Source organism: Geotrypetes seraphini, chromosome 1, assembly GCF_902459505.1.
Source record: "Geotrypetes seraphini chromosome 1, aGeoSer1.1, whole genome shotgun sequence".
Classification (NCBI taxonomy): domain Eukaryota; kingdom Metazoa; phylum Chordata; class Amphibia; order Gymnophiona; family Dermophiidae; genus Geotrypetes; species Geotrypetes seraphini.
Genome location: NC_047084.1, coordinates 64,309,909 through 64,324,765, shown reverse-complemented (window position 1 = coordinate 64,324,765; position 14,857 = coordinate 64,309,909). Strand labels below are relative to the sequence as shown.

The 14,857-nt window shown below is 39.9% G+C and overlaps 1 protein-coding gene across 11 annotated transcripts in view; it reads right to left on the bottom strand.

Moving 5' to 3' along the window:
* FYB1 (FYN binding protein 1) overlaps window positions 1-14,857 on the bottom strand; it is a 223,014-nt gene that overhangs the window by 25,769 nt on the left and 182,388 nt on the right. For 9 of the 11 annotated variants that reach the window (XM_033932468.1, XM_033932486.1, XM_033932415.1 and 6 more), the window contains 2 exons: window positions 10,927-10,946; window positions 8,164-8,221 (listed from right to left, as the gene is read on the bottom strand). In XM_033932468.1, coding sequence (XP_033788359.1) covers window positions 8,164-8,221; window positions 10,927-10,946 — 78 coding nt within the window. Of the gene's footprint in view, window positions 1-400; window positions 496-8,163; window positions 8,222-10,926; window positions 10,947-14,857 lie in introns of those variants that run through there. The other 2 variants (XM_033932503.1, XM_033932494.1) reach the window with 2 other exon arrangements.

The window sequence follows — 14,857 nt, the reverse complement described above, 5'->3', positions numbered from 1 at the left end:
GAATAAATAGGAAGCCAGGCACGGAGGATTAAAGGAAATGAATTAACAATTGACTGATTATAGAATGCCAGAAATCGTGGTTTGCAGGATATGGATCTCTTTGTTCTAAATATCAAACAATTTATTGCCAATAGTATATGGAAGATTTGCCAGACAAAGTCTCATGGAAAGGAAAGGGTTAAAATTGACAGTTTATCAATTAACAGCTGAGTGAATTCTAAAACTTCAACCTACTGTCATCTGATTGGTTAGTTCTTTCTTGTCTCATCCTGTTTATACTTCCGGCAACAACATCATCTGATGGTTGGGAACAGGGGAAAATATACCATTGAGATTAATTACAATCTTCTGCGATTGTGTAAAATGATTACCTTCAGTCTGATTTGAATGTGATTGGCTTAGAAAAGTGGTCAGGTTTATGGTCATTCGATGATACTTGTTTGACACGCCTACATTTTACTTCCTGTGAGGAACGCCACTGCTGACTGAACGGAACTGTTTGAACGGAAAAGGAAGAAAGAAGTGTTCAAGGTGCGGGTTCAAGAAGATATGCCGGTTATGCAATTCTACAGTTTTGTCAAATCTACTCGTGAAGTAATTTTCTTTCACATGAACTGGCAGCAATTATTACAAATTTATTAAATCTGATTTTAAACTGTGTGAATCTATCGGAAGATACTTGTTTTTCATACTTGTGTTTATTTCCTATGAGAAATGGCATGGCTGAATGAAAAAGAAAAATAGAGAAATTGGTTTCTTTAGACGACGGTTTAAAAGTTCCTTTTTTTCATCTTACAGCGGACTTATCAAATGGTGCTAGTTATGTAATGTTAATGTTAAAATAATTTTCTTTTATGATCTGATAGCACGCTCTAAAAACGTCTTAGGGAATTTCATGTTAGGGATTGAAGCTGTTCATTCAGTATGATCAGATGTTAAGTTATACAATAGAGAATACATAATTAATTATAAATAATTTAAAAAGATTAATTTAATATTAATTATTATATTATTAAAATTATATAAAATTAATCATTAATGATTAATTAGAAATGGATAAATAATTAATTAGTATCTGAGCATATTATTTATTTATTCTTATTTTAAATAGGGGAATTATATTCTTCTTACTATTCAATCTGCTGAGATATATATATGTAATAGGTTAAGGTTCTCTTCATTTTAAAGTTATTGACTAATGCTGTTATGTTATCTTATTTTAATTTTATTTGAAGAAGGTGTGTGTGTGATAAAGATATGAGAAGAAATGAGGAGATGGTATAGATAAATATAAATTGAAGGTTGGATAGGTTGGGACAGATAACGGAGAATTGCAGATTTCATGAATGTGATACAGTAGACTATTATCAGAATTTGGGGTAACTTTATTTCAAATGGATTGTTTGTACAATTTGCATATCATTAAGTTTGTTTTACTTAAGATTCAGAAGATTCTTGATGTTATCAGATATTTAATGGCTTATTTATTTTATTTCAATAGCTTAATTTGAATTAATCTTCAATTGAATTAATGAATTATTTGGGCTTAGTTTTAACTTTATAAATTCATAATTTTTTAATTTTGGTGTTTTTATATAAGTTAAAGGTATTGGCCTGGGGGAGCTGTTAATTGCTGGTCTTAATGAGTGCTTTCAAGTATTCATTTTATTTAAATGGGAGGGGGGAGGGAAAGGGGGGGATTGGGGAAGGGAGGGCTCTGGATGTAATATGATTAATATGTTTTTTTAGTTATTAAATAATTTTTAACTAAATTTTAAGAATGTATATGACCTTATAAAAAGGGAAAAACACTTAATTTTCTTAAAAAACAAAATGCAGATATTTATTATATTCAAGAGACCCATTTGTCCACTATAGAATCTATAAAGCTAGAAGAAGGTTGGGTCAAACACTGTTTTTATTCTCCTGCTGTGGGAAAGAAAGCGGGGGTGGTTATGTTAGTGAATAAAAAATGTACTGCAACATTTAATTTGATTATTTAATTTGGCTCTTCATATGTTGACCTTAACAAAATCCATGGAAGATCCGGCCTTCTCTGTATCTTTGGATGCAGAAAAGGCATTTGATTGTGTAGAATGGACCTTTATGTACCAAGCAATGGATTGGTTTGGGGTGGGTTCTGGATTTATTCAAATGATTAAAGCTTTGTATAGCTGCCCTTCGGCCAGATTGTAAATAAATAATACTTTATCAGATAGTTTTTGTTTAGAGAAGGGAGTTAGATGAGGATGTCCCTTATCTCCTCTGTTGTTTGATATTGTACTGGAACCCTTACTTTTGGCTATTCAACAAGCAGAGGAGATTCAAAGTATTCCTTATGCTGGTCGGGAATACAAAGTTTCTGCATATGCAGATGATATTTTGCTTCATTTGAGGAATCCTTAATCTACTATTCCACATTTACTGGACTTGATCGAAAGGTTTGGAAAATTTTCCAGGATATAAAATAAATTGGAGTAAATCAGAAATCCTTCCGCTTAATGTACATTGTCAAAAAAGATTGTTTGATCAGTTCCCCTTTCTTTAGAAAGAAGAGGATATAAAATATTTAGGTATATGGATTTATAAGACACTGGAAGAGACAATGAAAGTAAATGAAAATTTTTTATTGCTAAAGGTTACAGAAATGTGTGAGCAATGGAACCCGCTACATTTGTCTTGGTGGGGGAGAGTACAAACAGTTAAGATGATGATTTTGCCTGTGGTTTGTTACCAAATGGGAATGTTACCAATTTATTTTCAGGGGTCTTTTTATAAGAAATTGAATAGTATTCTTATCAACTTTGTTTGGATGGGCAAAACTGCTAGAATTGCTTTAGTATCTCTACAAAAACCAATTGTGGAGGGGGGGGGGTAAATTTTCCAAATTTCTTTAAGTATCATCAGGCCTATATTCTGCGTCAGGGTATGTACTGGATCCTGCCTGACTTCATGGAACATTATCCAGATTGATTAATTTTGGAATGGAAAATTATGTCCCCAATGCTTCTGCCTCATGTATTGGACATTAAGCTACCTAGTTATGCTAAGGATAATAATATTATTTTGGATACTTGGAAGACCCTGAGATATACAATAAGTTAACTGAAATTCCTATAGAACAGTCTTTGTGTCAATCCCTATGGCTGAACTCCAAGATACAAATAAGCGGGTCTAAAATTGCCTGGAAAGAGTGGATGCAGGCAGGTATAAGAACATTAGAGGATGTTATTTTAAATGGTAAATTGCTTGATTTTTCACGGTTGCAACAATCTTTTGGTATTTCAAAATTTCAATTTTATAAATGGTTGCAACTGAAGCAGGCTATTCAGAAAGGGTTCCCTGATTGGCGTAATTTGAAAAATTACTATAGCTTGTAGTTCCTCTGTTGTCAGACAGACATGCTAGGACATCAAGCTGCCAGGTGGTATAAATTAACATCTGAACTTGTGATTAAGAATCCCCAAAACGCTCTTAGAGACATTTGGAGCATTGAGATTAAGCAGTATATTTCTGCATCTCGATGGCCACATATTTGGTTTTGGAGGATGGGGTGTATAGTGTCAGCATCTATGAAACAAACTTGTTCTTTTTCTTTTGCTACATTGTTCTTTTTGGACCCCAGTTAGATTGAACAAGTTAGATAATTCTAGGTCTAATAGATGCTGGCACAGTCATCTAGACATAGGAACATTGGATCATTTACTGTTTTATTGCCCTAAGATACTGATTTTTTGGAAGTCAATTTGGGGACATAATAATATTTTAGAATCTGCGATCCCTTTGACTTATGAAGTAGTGATTTGTGGTACTGTGTTGCATGTAAAAGATCCCTTAGTCAAATATAAAAGATGACTCTTCTTAATTATGACAAGTACAACTGTACAATTGATTACACACAACTGGAAAAATTGGGACCGTCTTAACTTTGCATTCTGGTGGGCAAATTTATATTTAATATATAAATATGAGAAAATGAATGCTGATTTGTCAGGTAATATAAAAAAAATTTAAATTAATATGGGGACCCTTGATGTCTTTTGTAGAATTATTATAGTTTTGATTTTTGTTGACATATTAATTGCACATCCGGGAGGGAGGGTGGAATATAGTTTTTAAATTAATTTTTATCTTTCATGAGGATATTGGGAGGGAGGGAGGGTATTTTTAGGGATTGATAAACAGTTTCTGAATGTTTATAAATACTTAATTATGGTTATAACATGTATAGTGCATTTTTATAAATTATGACAATTTAATAGATACTTTAATGATAATGGTTGGGTTGGGTGGGGGAAGGGGTATTGATCTGTTTGAATCTTGTAAAAATATTAAGTGATGTTTAAAGTGTAAAATGTTTTTTATACTGTTTTCACTTATTGAAAGTTTTTAAAATGAATAAAGATTTAAAAAAAAAAAAAAAAAAAAGAAAATGTCATGCAATAGTTTCAAAATCTTAACCAAAAAGGTTTAAAAGCCTTTTGTTATTTCTAAAAGGTTACTGATCTTGCCTCAGGTGTTTGAAGCCAGGAAAATACCCTTGCCGTATAATCTACAGAGAAGTTGGTTTTTGTGGTATGGAAACTCCCTAATCTGCCACAGAGCTCTTCTCACTATTCTTTGACAGTATCAATCTGCATGATCTGCAAAGGGGATCATTATGGACTGCAGCTGAGAAAAACCTGCAGCTGGTAATCTAGGTCAACTTGAATTTGCTGGTCTTACTATCTATCCCCTTTTCTAGTCCTTTTATTTCAGTTAATTTTGAAATGTATACAATTACTTCTAATAGGGGGAAAATCTGCATTGTAAGGATCATTTTCAAAGCACACCTTATAAAAAGTTCAAGTCTTGTGAATTTTGTGGACAAGACTTGGACTTTTTATAATGCTTGGTTTTATACATATGATATGATTTTATGTCATTTTTGCTTATAATAAAATAGTATTTGTTCCTTAAGGTTGATGTGTTTAGTCCCTTCCCCACTCCTTCTTTGGTTTACCTAGTTTGTTCGTGGAGATTTTTCCTTCCTTTTAGGAACATTTTCAAAGCCATTAATGCGTATTTATTTATTTTATTATTATATACTACTTCCTAAGTGGAAGCAGGATGCTGGGTTAGATGGACCATCAGTATGACCCAGTATGGCTATTCGTACTTATGTTCTTATGTAACCCCCTTGTGTTACGCACTATGATTTTTATGCACTCTGTTACAGAATAGTGCTTATTCACTTTGTAGCACTTAAGTACTCTTACCTGTGAAAATGCTTGTTATCTGTAAATTTATGCTTACAAGGGCTGTGTAAATGCAGGTGCCCAGTTATAGAATTGCCCATTAATAGAAATGGAATCATTTAAATATTGTCTGAAACATATGAAATGCAATGGGTAAAATACACAGATGTTTTCGTATTACATCTAACTAATGTTTTATGCTGGGTTTTACTAAGGACTCCTTTTACTAAGCTGTGCTAGCGTTTTTAGTGCGTGCTGCAGATTAGCATGCGCTAATCCCCATGCTACATGGAAAAATTAATGTCAGCTCAATGGAGGCGTTAGCGTCTAGTGTATGCGGCATTGTAGTGCGTGCTAAGTGCACGCTAAAATCGCTAGCGCAGCTTAGTAAAAGGAACCCTAAATGGTGCTAGAGGTTTTTAGTGTGGGACGGCGAGGTAAATGCTCCAACGCTCATAGGAATTCTATGAGTGTCGGAGTATTTACCTTGCCGGCCAACGCTAAAAACTTCTAGCGCTGTTTAGTAAAAGGAGCCCTTAAGTTTTTAAAATTTATTTACTTACTATCTTTTTGAAGAAACACACCCAAGGTGATTTACAGCTAGTATAATCTGGACATAGGCAATAAACAATTATAACAGTAAAATATTTAAATAACAGAACGGCTAATAGAATAATATACCACTTATAATGTTAACACTATATTCATTACAATATCTTAATAGACAGTGAAGGGGACAAGCAGATGTGGAATATATATACATACACATGAGAGGCTGCTGAAATGTTCTCAGCTCAACCAAAAAGAGAATGATATGGAGCCATGAAACTTATGTTATTCCACAACTTTTTTTGACACACTTCATTTTATATCATTGAAATGATACGTGTCAAGAAAAGTAAATACGAGCTAGAAAAAGGACTTAAGAAAGATAAAAAGGGGTACAACTGTGGCTTATCAGCTTTGTACACTTATGTTTAATAACATTGTGAACAGTAAACAAAATATGTACAATTCTGTCTGTGTCTATATTGATATCACATTCCTATATATTATTTGTATATATCCAGAGGTTTTTTTATTTTGAACCAGTGAAATGCATTTTGAGGAAACAAACATGAAAAAAGGTTGTATTATTTGAACACCGTTAAAATCAGTCTGGGACTGTTAGTGCTGCCCGATTCAGGGAAAAAAAATTTCGATTCGATTCAGCCTATTGAATCGATTTTTCGATTCGATTTGATTTTCCTGCCCAATTGGTTGGTTTTTTTTCCAAACATCCTGGTGGGTTTATTTTATAGCCTCTTCACCCCCTTTGCCCTCTCCCACCCACACTGGTCCTGTGGTGTAAACAAAATAAACAAACAAAAAATACTTTTCCTCTCTCTATTAAATCCTAGCTCACGTTTACGGTCCAACACCAGCTCTGGAAGGATACACATTTCAAATCTGACATATTGTAATCACAAAACAGAAAATAAAATTATTTTTCCTACCTTTTGTTGTCTGGTCATTTTTCAAATCTTGATGGTCCCATGTTGGTCTGGTTGTCTTCTGATCAGGCTCTCCTTCTTTCTTCGTGCTAACCATCCATCTTCCATTTCTGTCCTCCCCTTCTGTTTCCCTTTCCTCCCCTGGAGGTCTGGCATCTTTCCTTTTTTTTTCATTTCCATCCCCCCGCAGCTGCAGCGATGGACCCCACCATCCACAGATTCACCATCTCTCCTTTTCTCATCTACTCTTTCAACCAGCATCTCTCTTGTGTCCCTATTCTCCTCTCCTATGCTCCCTCCATGCCCAGTATCTTATCTCTCCCCATATCCAGCTTCTTCTTTCTCTCTTCCTTACCTCCTGTATCCCCTTCCCCAGGTACAGGCTTTCTCCTACTATCTCTCCTGCCATCCTGCACCCTGCCCACCTACTTTGGAACAGTTTCTGTCCCTCTTGTACCCTTCCTCTTGTGGTCTTGCATTTCTCTCTCCCTCTCTCCCCATTAGTCCAGCACCTCTCCTTTCCTTTCTTCCCCTCTTTTTGGTTTGGTCTCTTTCTTCCCTTCACTTCACACCAGGTCTGGCATCTTCCCTCCCCTCTCTTACTCCTTCCTCCTTCTCCCTCTGCACAGGCCTGCCTCCCTGCCCTGAAGGTCTGCTCCCCACCACGAAGACCTCGTGGGAACCCCCCTCGAACACCTGCTTCCCCCGCCGCAAGCACTCTTTTCCTCCTCTCTGCCGCAAATGCCAACTCCCCCCACCAAGGCCTGCTCCCCCCCCCGCAGCAAGCACTCTTTTCCTCCTCTCTGCTGCGAATGAATGCCTGCTCCCCCCGCAGCCTGCACTTTCCCAGCTCTTACCTCCATACCGCTAATAGGGCAGCTTGCAGGCTCACTGGTGTTATAGCGATCCCTGCAGCTGCCCGTGGTCCTCAGCGGTTCTCTCTGCTGCGATCCTGCCCCTGACGTCAGAGCAGGGGCAGGATGTAGCAGGAAGAACGTGCCGCTGAGGACCACGGGCAGCTGCAGGGATCGCTATAACACCAGTGAGCCTTCAAGCTGCCCTATTAGCGGTAAGGAGGTAAGAGCGGGGAAGCTGGGGGAGGCAAGAGCGGGGAAGCTGAGTGGCTGCAAGAGCAGGCAAGCTGGGGGAGGCCTTTCTGACTGACTCGTCCCCCTCAAGCAGGAGCAGCAGCGGACAGCCAGCAAGAGGCAGCGCTGCAACTCCTGCTTTAGGAAGGCATGGGGGAAGGGTCGGCCATTGAATTGGGAGGCCGATTTTTTTTTAAATTGAATCGATTCACCTGATTCGAATTGGTGAATCGATTCGAATCGTGAATCGGGCAGCACTAGGGACTGTGCTGCTAAATTTGGAAGGAGATTTTTGCTATGTAGTACACTCTAATTTAACAGGAGTTAACTTTACTTTAGATTTACCTGATATTTTTGGGTGGAGGAGGGAAATCTTCCACATCATCATAAACTTCCTCAGCATCTGGAATAAGAGATTTAAAAGAAAAGTAGAACATAAAGATGATATAATTTGTTCAGTGATGGCTAAACTTAGGACATGTTTACTAAATTGTGGTAAGCAGTGTGCCAGCAATTTTACCAGCCAAACAGCTGATGTGTGTGTGTGTTTGTGCACATAAGAACCAATGATATACATGCAACTTATAATAACATAGGGCTCCTTTTACGAAGGTGAGCTAGCGTTTTTAGCGCATGCACAAGATTAGCGTGCACTAGCCGAAAAACTACCACCTGCTTAAAAGGAGGCGGTGGCGGCTAGCGCACGTGGCATTTTAGCGTGTGCTAAAACCGCTAGCTCACCTTTGTAAAAGGAGCCCATAGTAGATGATGGCAGATAAAGACCTGTACGGACCTTCCAGTCTGCCCGAGACAAACTCATAGAGGGCCATTTTTGATAGTGCATCCAAATCCGACTTTAGACATTTCCTGCAAGGCGTCAAAAGTTGGGGCAGAGAAACCCCCTCATTTTCAAAACCACTGTACCAATTTTCCCCCAAAAAATCGTCTACTTGGACATCCTAGATGTCAGGATGTCCAACCTTAAGATGCCTAACTTACCGTATTTTTCACTTCATAAGACACACTTTTTTTCCACTCAAAAGTGGGTGGAAATGTCGGTGCGTCTTATGCAGTGAAGATACTTTTTTAAATAAACCACGCCACCCCCACCCCGTTGTACCTTTTTAAAGACCCATGCCAAATATGGCTCTCTCTAGCGTCTGTGAGCGCTCGGCTGGTTTCCACACATCGTCCTCTGGATTCCCCCCCTTTAAAGCTAATTAGGCTCGTGAACAATATCTGGTGGATATGAAAAAGATTCTGGGCACAGAATGACAGGCGAAGTACACTGCTTAACACAGTCAGGGCACTGTTGAATTTCCACTGAGGTGGAAGGAGAGGAAGGAGTTTGGTGTGATAAAGCAGCATTATCCCTCATAAAATTCTGTAAAAGCGAGAGAAAATTAAGTACTGTATGCATTAAATTTTGTGCCTATGTAGAACATGTTGGCAGTAACTGAGGCATAGAAAACTTCTTGAGGCACTTTGTCCGGGTTTTGAAAAGCTGTGTCGGGCAGGGAGGAAGTCTGCGTATGCACACGTGTGTGTGATGTCACGCGTGTGTGTGATGTCATCACGTAGAGGCTGCACATGCGCAGACTGACAAGAGCAGGCAGCGGGGGCGGGGATAGGGCAGGCTTGGGGACGGGATTAGGGTGGGGATGAGCATAACTAAGTGGGTCTGGGGGGCGGAGCTAGTGGGTCAACCCTACTTAGGAGGTACCATGTCCTCAGAAAGTTGGGCTGGGGAAACTGGCTTTTTTGACCTAAGTTACTCAGAAGAATTCATAAAGTTACCTGTAGAGTCCTGTTTTGTGGCAGGAGAAGACTGCGAAGCATGAGCAGTGCCCACGGGAGACCTCTCTGACTTTACCATCGGAGATGCAGCAATCGTGGACTGTTTCTGGGAGCCGCGTACTGTCTTTATGGGAACTGGTGACGGAGGTATTTTACATGCCTCTAGCACTGGCTGCTTTTTCCTTAGTGCTGGCCGTGGGTGCCATTCTTGTTTTCTCTAACGGCTGCGGCATTGGTGTGCTTTCTTCCCCCAGCGGTACCTAACCTGGGCCCCGAGGGGGAGGAATAAGTGGCAATGATTGCTGCCTCGGGGATTTCCTGTCTCTGTTGGTGCGAAGCACTACTGTGAAGAAGCCGCCTTCCATCCGTAAAGAAAAGAGTCTTCATGGTCCTAGTGACCACCAGGTTAAAACGGCAAGGAGTTGGTTGTTTAGAAAAAAATTTATCAGCGTTCTCTTTTTCTTTCTTTTTTTTTTCGTAGTCTGAATAGACAGAAAAATTTGGTGACACTTTCAGAAGTATCCTTTTTTATTATTAAGCTATGAAATGAATAATGATCTTTGAGTCAGGTTTCCCTTTATTTTTTTTTGGGGGGGGGCAGCTGAAGAGGCAAGGAGAGGGGAGAGCTGTGATCTGTGAGGAGCCCGGTGAAAGAAAAAAACTGACAGACAAGGGGAGGAGCTTTGGAAGGCAGGAATCTCTGCACATGCCCAGTAAGCCAAAAGCTTACTGTAGCTGGGGGAGAGCACCGACACACATGCTCAGTCAGAGGACTTCACCATCAAGTGTGGCTGCATATCCCCTGCTTGTCTCCAGAGAAATGAGATTTACTTCTATATGTGTATGTACATATAAGCCTAACTGCCCCAAATCTGCCTAAGCGTTATTTTACAAATACTTGCTTATCTTACACAGAAATATTTTTTTGCAAAGGGGAGGGGGATGCACACATGGTCCAATCTTGGACATTGCTCAAACTTACATGCATAATGTACAGAATACTGAAAGCTGCATGGATATTTACAGCACTTAGGTGCTAACAACATCAGCTCTATGACTGGTATAAGTGCTCGTGCCTAAGCGCATGCACATGTTTATACCTGGTTATGTTAGTATTCTGTACAAGAAAATAGGCGTCTGGTATCCTTTTAGCATAGGCTTCTACCATCTGCTCTCTAGGTGCTTAATTATAAGAGCCCATGTTCTAGAATTGCCTTTATACAATATAAACTTGTTTAATTGTGGTTGTAAAAAATTATGCTATGAAGATGTATGCAATAATTTCAATATTATTAGTTGATGCCAACTTACCTGCATGCGAAAGATGAGTGCTGAAAAGAATATATATTTGAAAGTTAGATGAGATGCATGTCTATAAGCAATGTCAATTATTGTTTTAGTTAAGCTAATGAGCTGAATGAATTATGTTCTGTTATAAACAATCATTAAATCAGTTGTAAATTATGATATGTATTAATTGTTAGTTTACTGAAGAGTACATAGAGCTTCTAGTAAATATTAAAGTTTAAAAGGTTATGGATTATAAAAATCTTAACAGAGCAAGCAGAGTCCAAGATCTCATAATAAGTGTTATGTTATGAAGATTTTTAACTAAAACTAATTCCTAAATGGTTTATAAAAACACGGAGACATAGACAATGACATATGAAAGATGATCAGGGCAATTTTATAAATGGGTGCTTAGCCTTAATATACTGCGGGTGGAGAAACCAGTAAATGGTCATTATAGGTGCGGGCACTGTGTGAAGTGTCCTCACATCATGGAGTTACATGAGTTTGAACATCTTAAAACACGCAAGTAGTAACATTTGTGGACTTTTACAACTTGCCCATCTAGGGGAGTTATTTATGTGATCTGGTGCTCTTGTCCTATGTTATATGTGAGTCATACTTCAAGGTCTTTTAAAATTCATCTGGTTGAACACTGGTCATGTCTGAATACTGGGAGACTAGAGGAACCTCTAGTTGGACATTGCATACAATACAGCATGAATTTGCATCTTTAAAATGTGTGATCTTGGAGTAATGTGAGCAATCAATAAGAAGAGGAGATTGACAGCATTATTTAAGGCAGCAAGAACAAAAATGGATTTATGAATTGAATACGTGGAAGGGCATAATCAAAAGTGTGCCTAAGTCTGAGGCTGGACATTTTGTGCAAAACGTCCACAAACCCAGCAGGAAAAATGTCCATTTTCAAAGCTGCCAAACATCTATCTTTTATTTTTGAAAATGAGCTAGGTATAAGTTTTGGTCCTTAGGATGTCTACCTTTTTTGCCCATTTTCAAAAATAAAAACGTCCACATGAAAAACGTACAAAGCAAGTTTTGTAGACGTACCCACTAACTACCTTGTCTGATCGCGGAAGAAGGAATTCCCATCAGCTGAGCCTGTTTCAGGGATTCCTGATGGCTCAGCTGATGGGGATTCCCCCTGGCTGAGCCACAGAGCAGTCCCCCTGACATCCTCGACATCCCGTATTTCCCCCGACATCCCCTGACATCTCTGCCCCCTGATATCCTCCCAACATTCCTGCACCCCACTCCCACATCCTCAGAACCCCCCCCCCCCCGTACCTTCAGAAGAGCAAATGGCAGGAGGGAAGCTTACTCCCTCCTGCCTACAGGGCCGTATGCTGCAAATGATGGGGCTTCCCGCCCCCAATGCATTTTGTTGTTAGTGCATGCCCATTAACAACAACTAGTGTATGAGCCCTTATCCCCCCCACCACACACACACATTTTATAGATGGTATGGGCTCATGTGCTAATCTTATGTGGTAAAGTGACTGCGCTAAATGATTCATGCTATCACGCGCACTCTTTGCCTTAGACCTGTCCCCTCTGAGAAAAATATAGGGTTTTTTGGGCATGTGGTTTATATGCACTCATTGGGATTTTACAAGACACCTCAGCATGTTCTGTGGTAAGCACATGCTAGCACTTACCGCAGCTTAGTAAAAGGGACCCTTAACATTCTAGAGGAGGATAATAGTTATTGCTGCTATGTTGACACGTAAGCTCAAAAAGAAATTCTTGACTGTCCTCTTAGCCCCAGGCATTCCATCTGGGGCTTATATGAAAGGGAGTAAAATGGTGATAAAAAGAGGAAAGTATTTTACTTACCATGTGTTATCATTCAATTTAGCAATTTTCCTCTGACCCACTGTAGTGTAAAATCAGAGAAAACTATTTTCCTATCTAGGAGCTGCTCTCTGATTAGACCCTCAAGTGAGTTAGAGCAGTGTTGCTCAACATGTGGTACGCATACCCTTAGGGGTATGTGAGATGCTTGTTGGGGGTACACAGTAGTGCTGCCCAATTCATTTGAATCGATTCACCAATTCACTTTGGTGAATCAATTCAAATCCATTCTTTCTGAGTCAGCAATAGGCAGCGTGTGGAAATTGCTGCCCATACCACAATGTGATTTGATGCTAAATCAGCCCCATCCCCCGTGAGACCATAACTTATGGGCCTCCGATCTACAGCAACAGCAGTAAACAGGCTGCTCCTGGCCTGCCCACTGGGACCTTCCCTCTCCTGCGTCACTGATGACATCACTGATGATACGAAAGAGAGAAGCCCTGGCAGGCAGACCGTCAAGCAGCCTGTTTACCGCTACTGCTGTAGATCAGAGGCCCATAAGTTATGGTTTCATGGGGGAGGGGGCTGATTTAGCATCAAATCACATTGTGGTATGGGCAGCAATTTCCACACGCTGCCTATTGATGACTCAGAAATCTCTCCGCGGTAGATGAGAGGCTTCCAGGTTAGTGGCAGGCAGCATGTGAGAGTCACTGTCAATATCGCGACCCAAAGAAGTAAGTCTTGGAGTACAGGGAAGGAGAGGAAGGATATTTGATGGCACAGGAGGAGGTAAGAGGTAGAAAATCTGGTGGCACTGAGGGAGGAGAGGGGAGGGTGAGAAAAAGAAAAGATGGGGGAGTAGAGGAAGACATGCATGGTGAGGGAAGAAGATGAAACTGCAAATAATGGAGGAGAGGAAAGGAGAGATGGTGCATAGAGGGGAATAGAGTGATTTGACACAGGGTACAAGGAAGGGAGAGAGAGAGGTGTTGGGCATGGGGTAGATGAGAGGGAGAGAGAGATACACAGGAGGTGGAAGGGGAGAAAGAGGGAGATGTTGGATCCAGGAGCAGAATGAAGTGATGGAGAGATGCCTGGAAGTGGGAGTGAGGGAAGAGAGTGGGAGAAATGCTGGGTCATAGGAGAGTGCAGCAGGGAAGAGATAAGGCGATATCAGGCTATGAGGGTGGGGAGGAGATGCTGAGCTTTAAGGGTGGAGGAAGGAAGATGCTGAGAATGGTAGAACCCTAAGGAGGAGGAGAGGGAGGCAAGGAAACAGATAAGAGGATAGATATAACAGAAGGTAGAAAAATGGGGTGGGAGGGAGAAATGTTAGATATGGTGGTGGAGAGGGAACAGAGGGACAGATTGAAGGAGATGCAAGGGGAAGGAATATTGGACATTGTGCTGGAGAGGGGTGATAGAAGGAGAAATGGGAATGGGGCTGGCGGGCAGTGGTGAAAAATATTTCACATGATCCGGGGGATGAGAGAGAGAGAAATGTTGGTTGTGGCAGTAGAGGGAGTAAGAGAGATGCACCCTGGATCTCTCTCTTTCCCCACTCCCTTTGCAGCAAAGGAGGGAATGAGAGAAGGACAGTGAGAGAGAGAGAGGGAGACATATTGCCAATGGGGGTGAAGGAGAGAGGAAGAAAAGCTGGACTCATGAAGGGACAGAGAGAAATGTTGGTTGGGTGAAGGGAGTGAGGTCCAGAGAGTGAGGAGAGAAAGCATGCAGGAGACGGAAAGAAAGAAATATTGGATGCACAGTCAGAAGGAAGTGCAACCAGAGACTCATGAAATCTCCAGACAACAAAGGTAGGAAAAATGATTTTATTTTCAATTTAGTGAATGATATGTGTCAGTTTTGAGAATTTATATCTGCTGTCTATATTTTGTACTATATTTGTTTATTTTTCTAGAGTTGAGGTGACATTGCATATTTTAAAGTCATCTGCCTTGACCTCTTTGGAAAAAAAAGAATATAAAGGATTATTAACATTTTCTCTGTGTACAATGTGCTTTGTGTTGGTTTTTTTTTATTTTGTGGTTACCATTATGTAGTAATAAGATTACATTGTGTATATATGAAAAATGTATGGAATAAATTGCATTATAATTAGTATTATTAT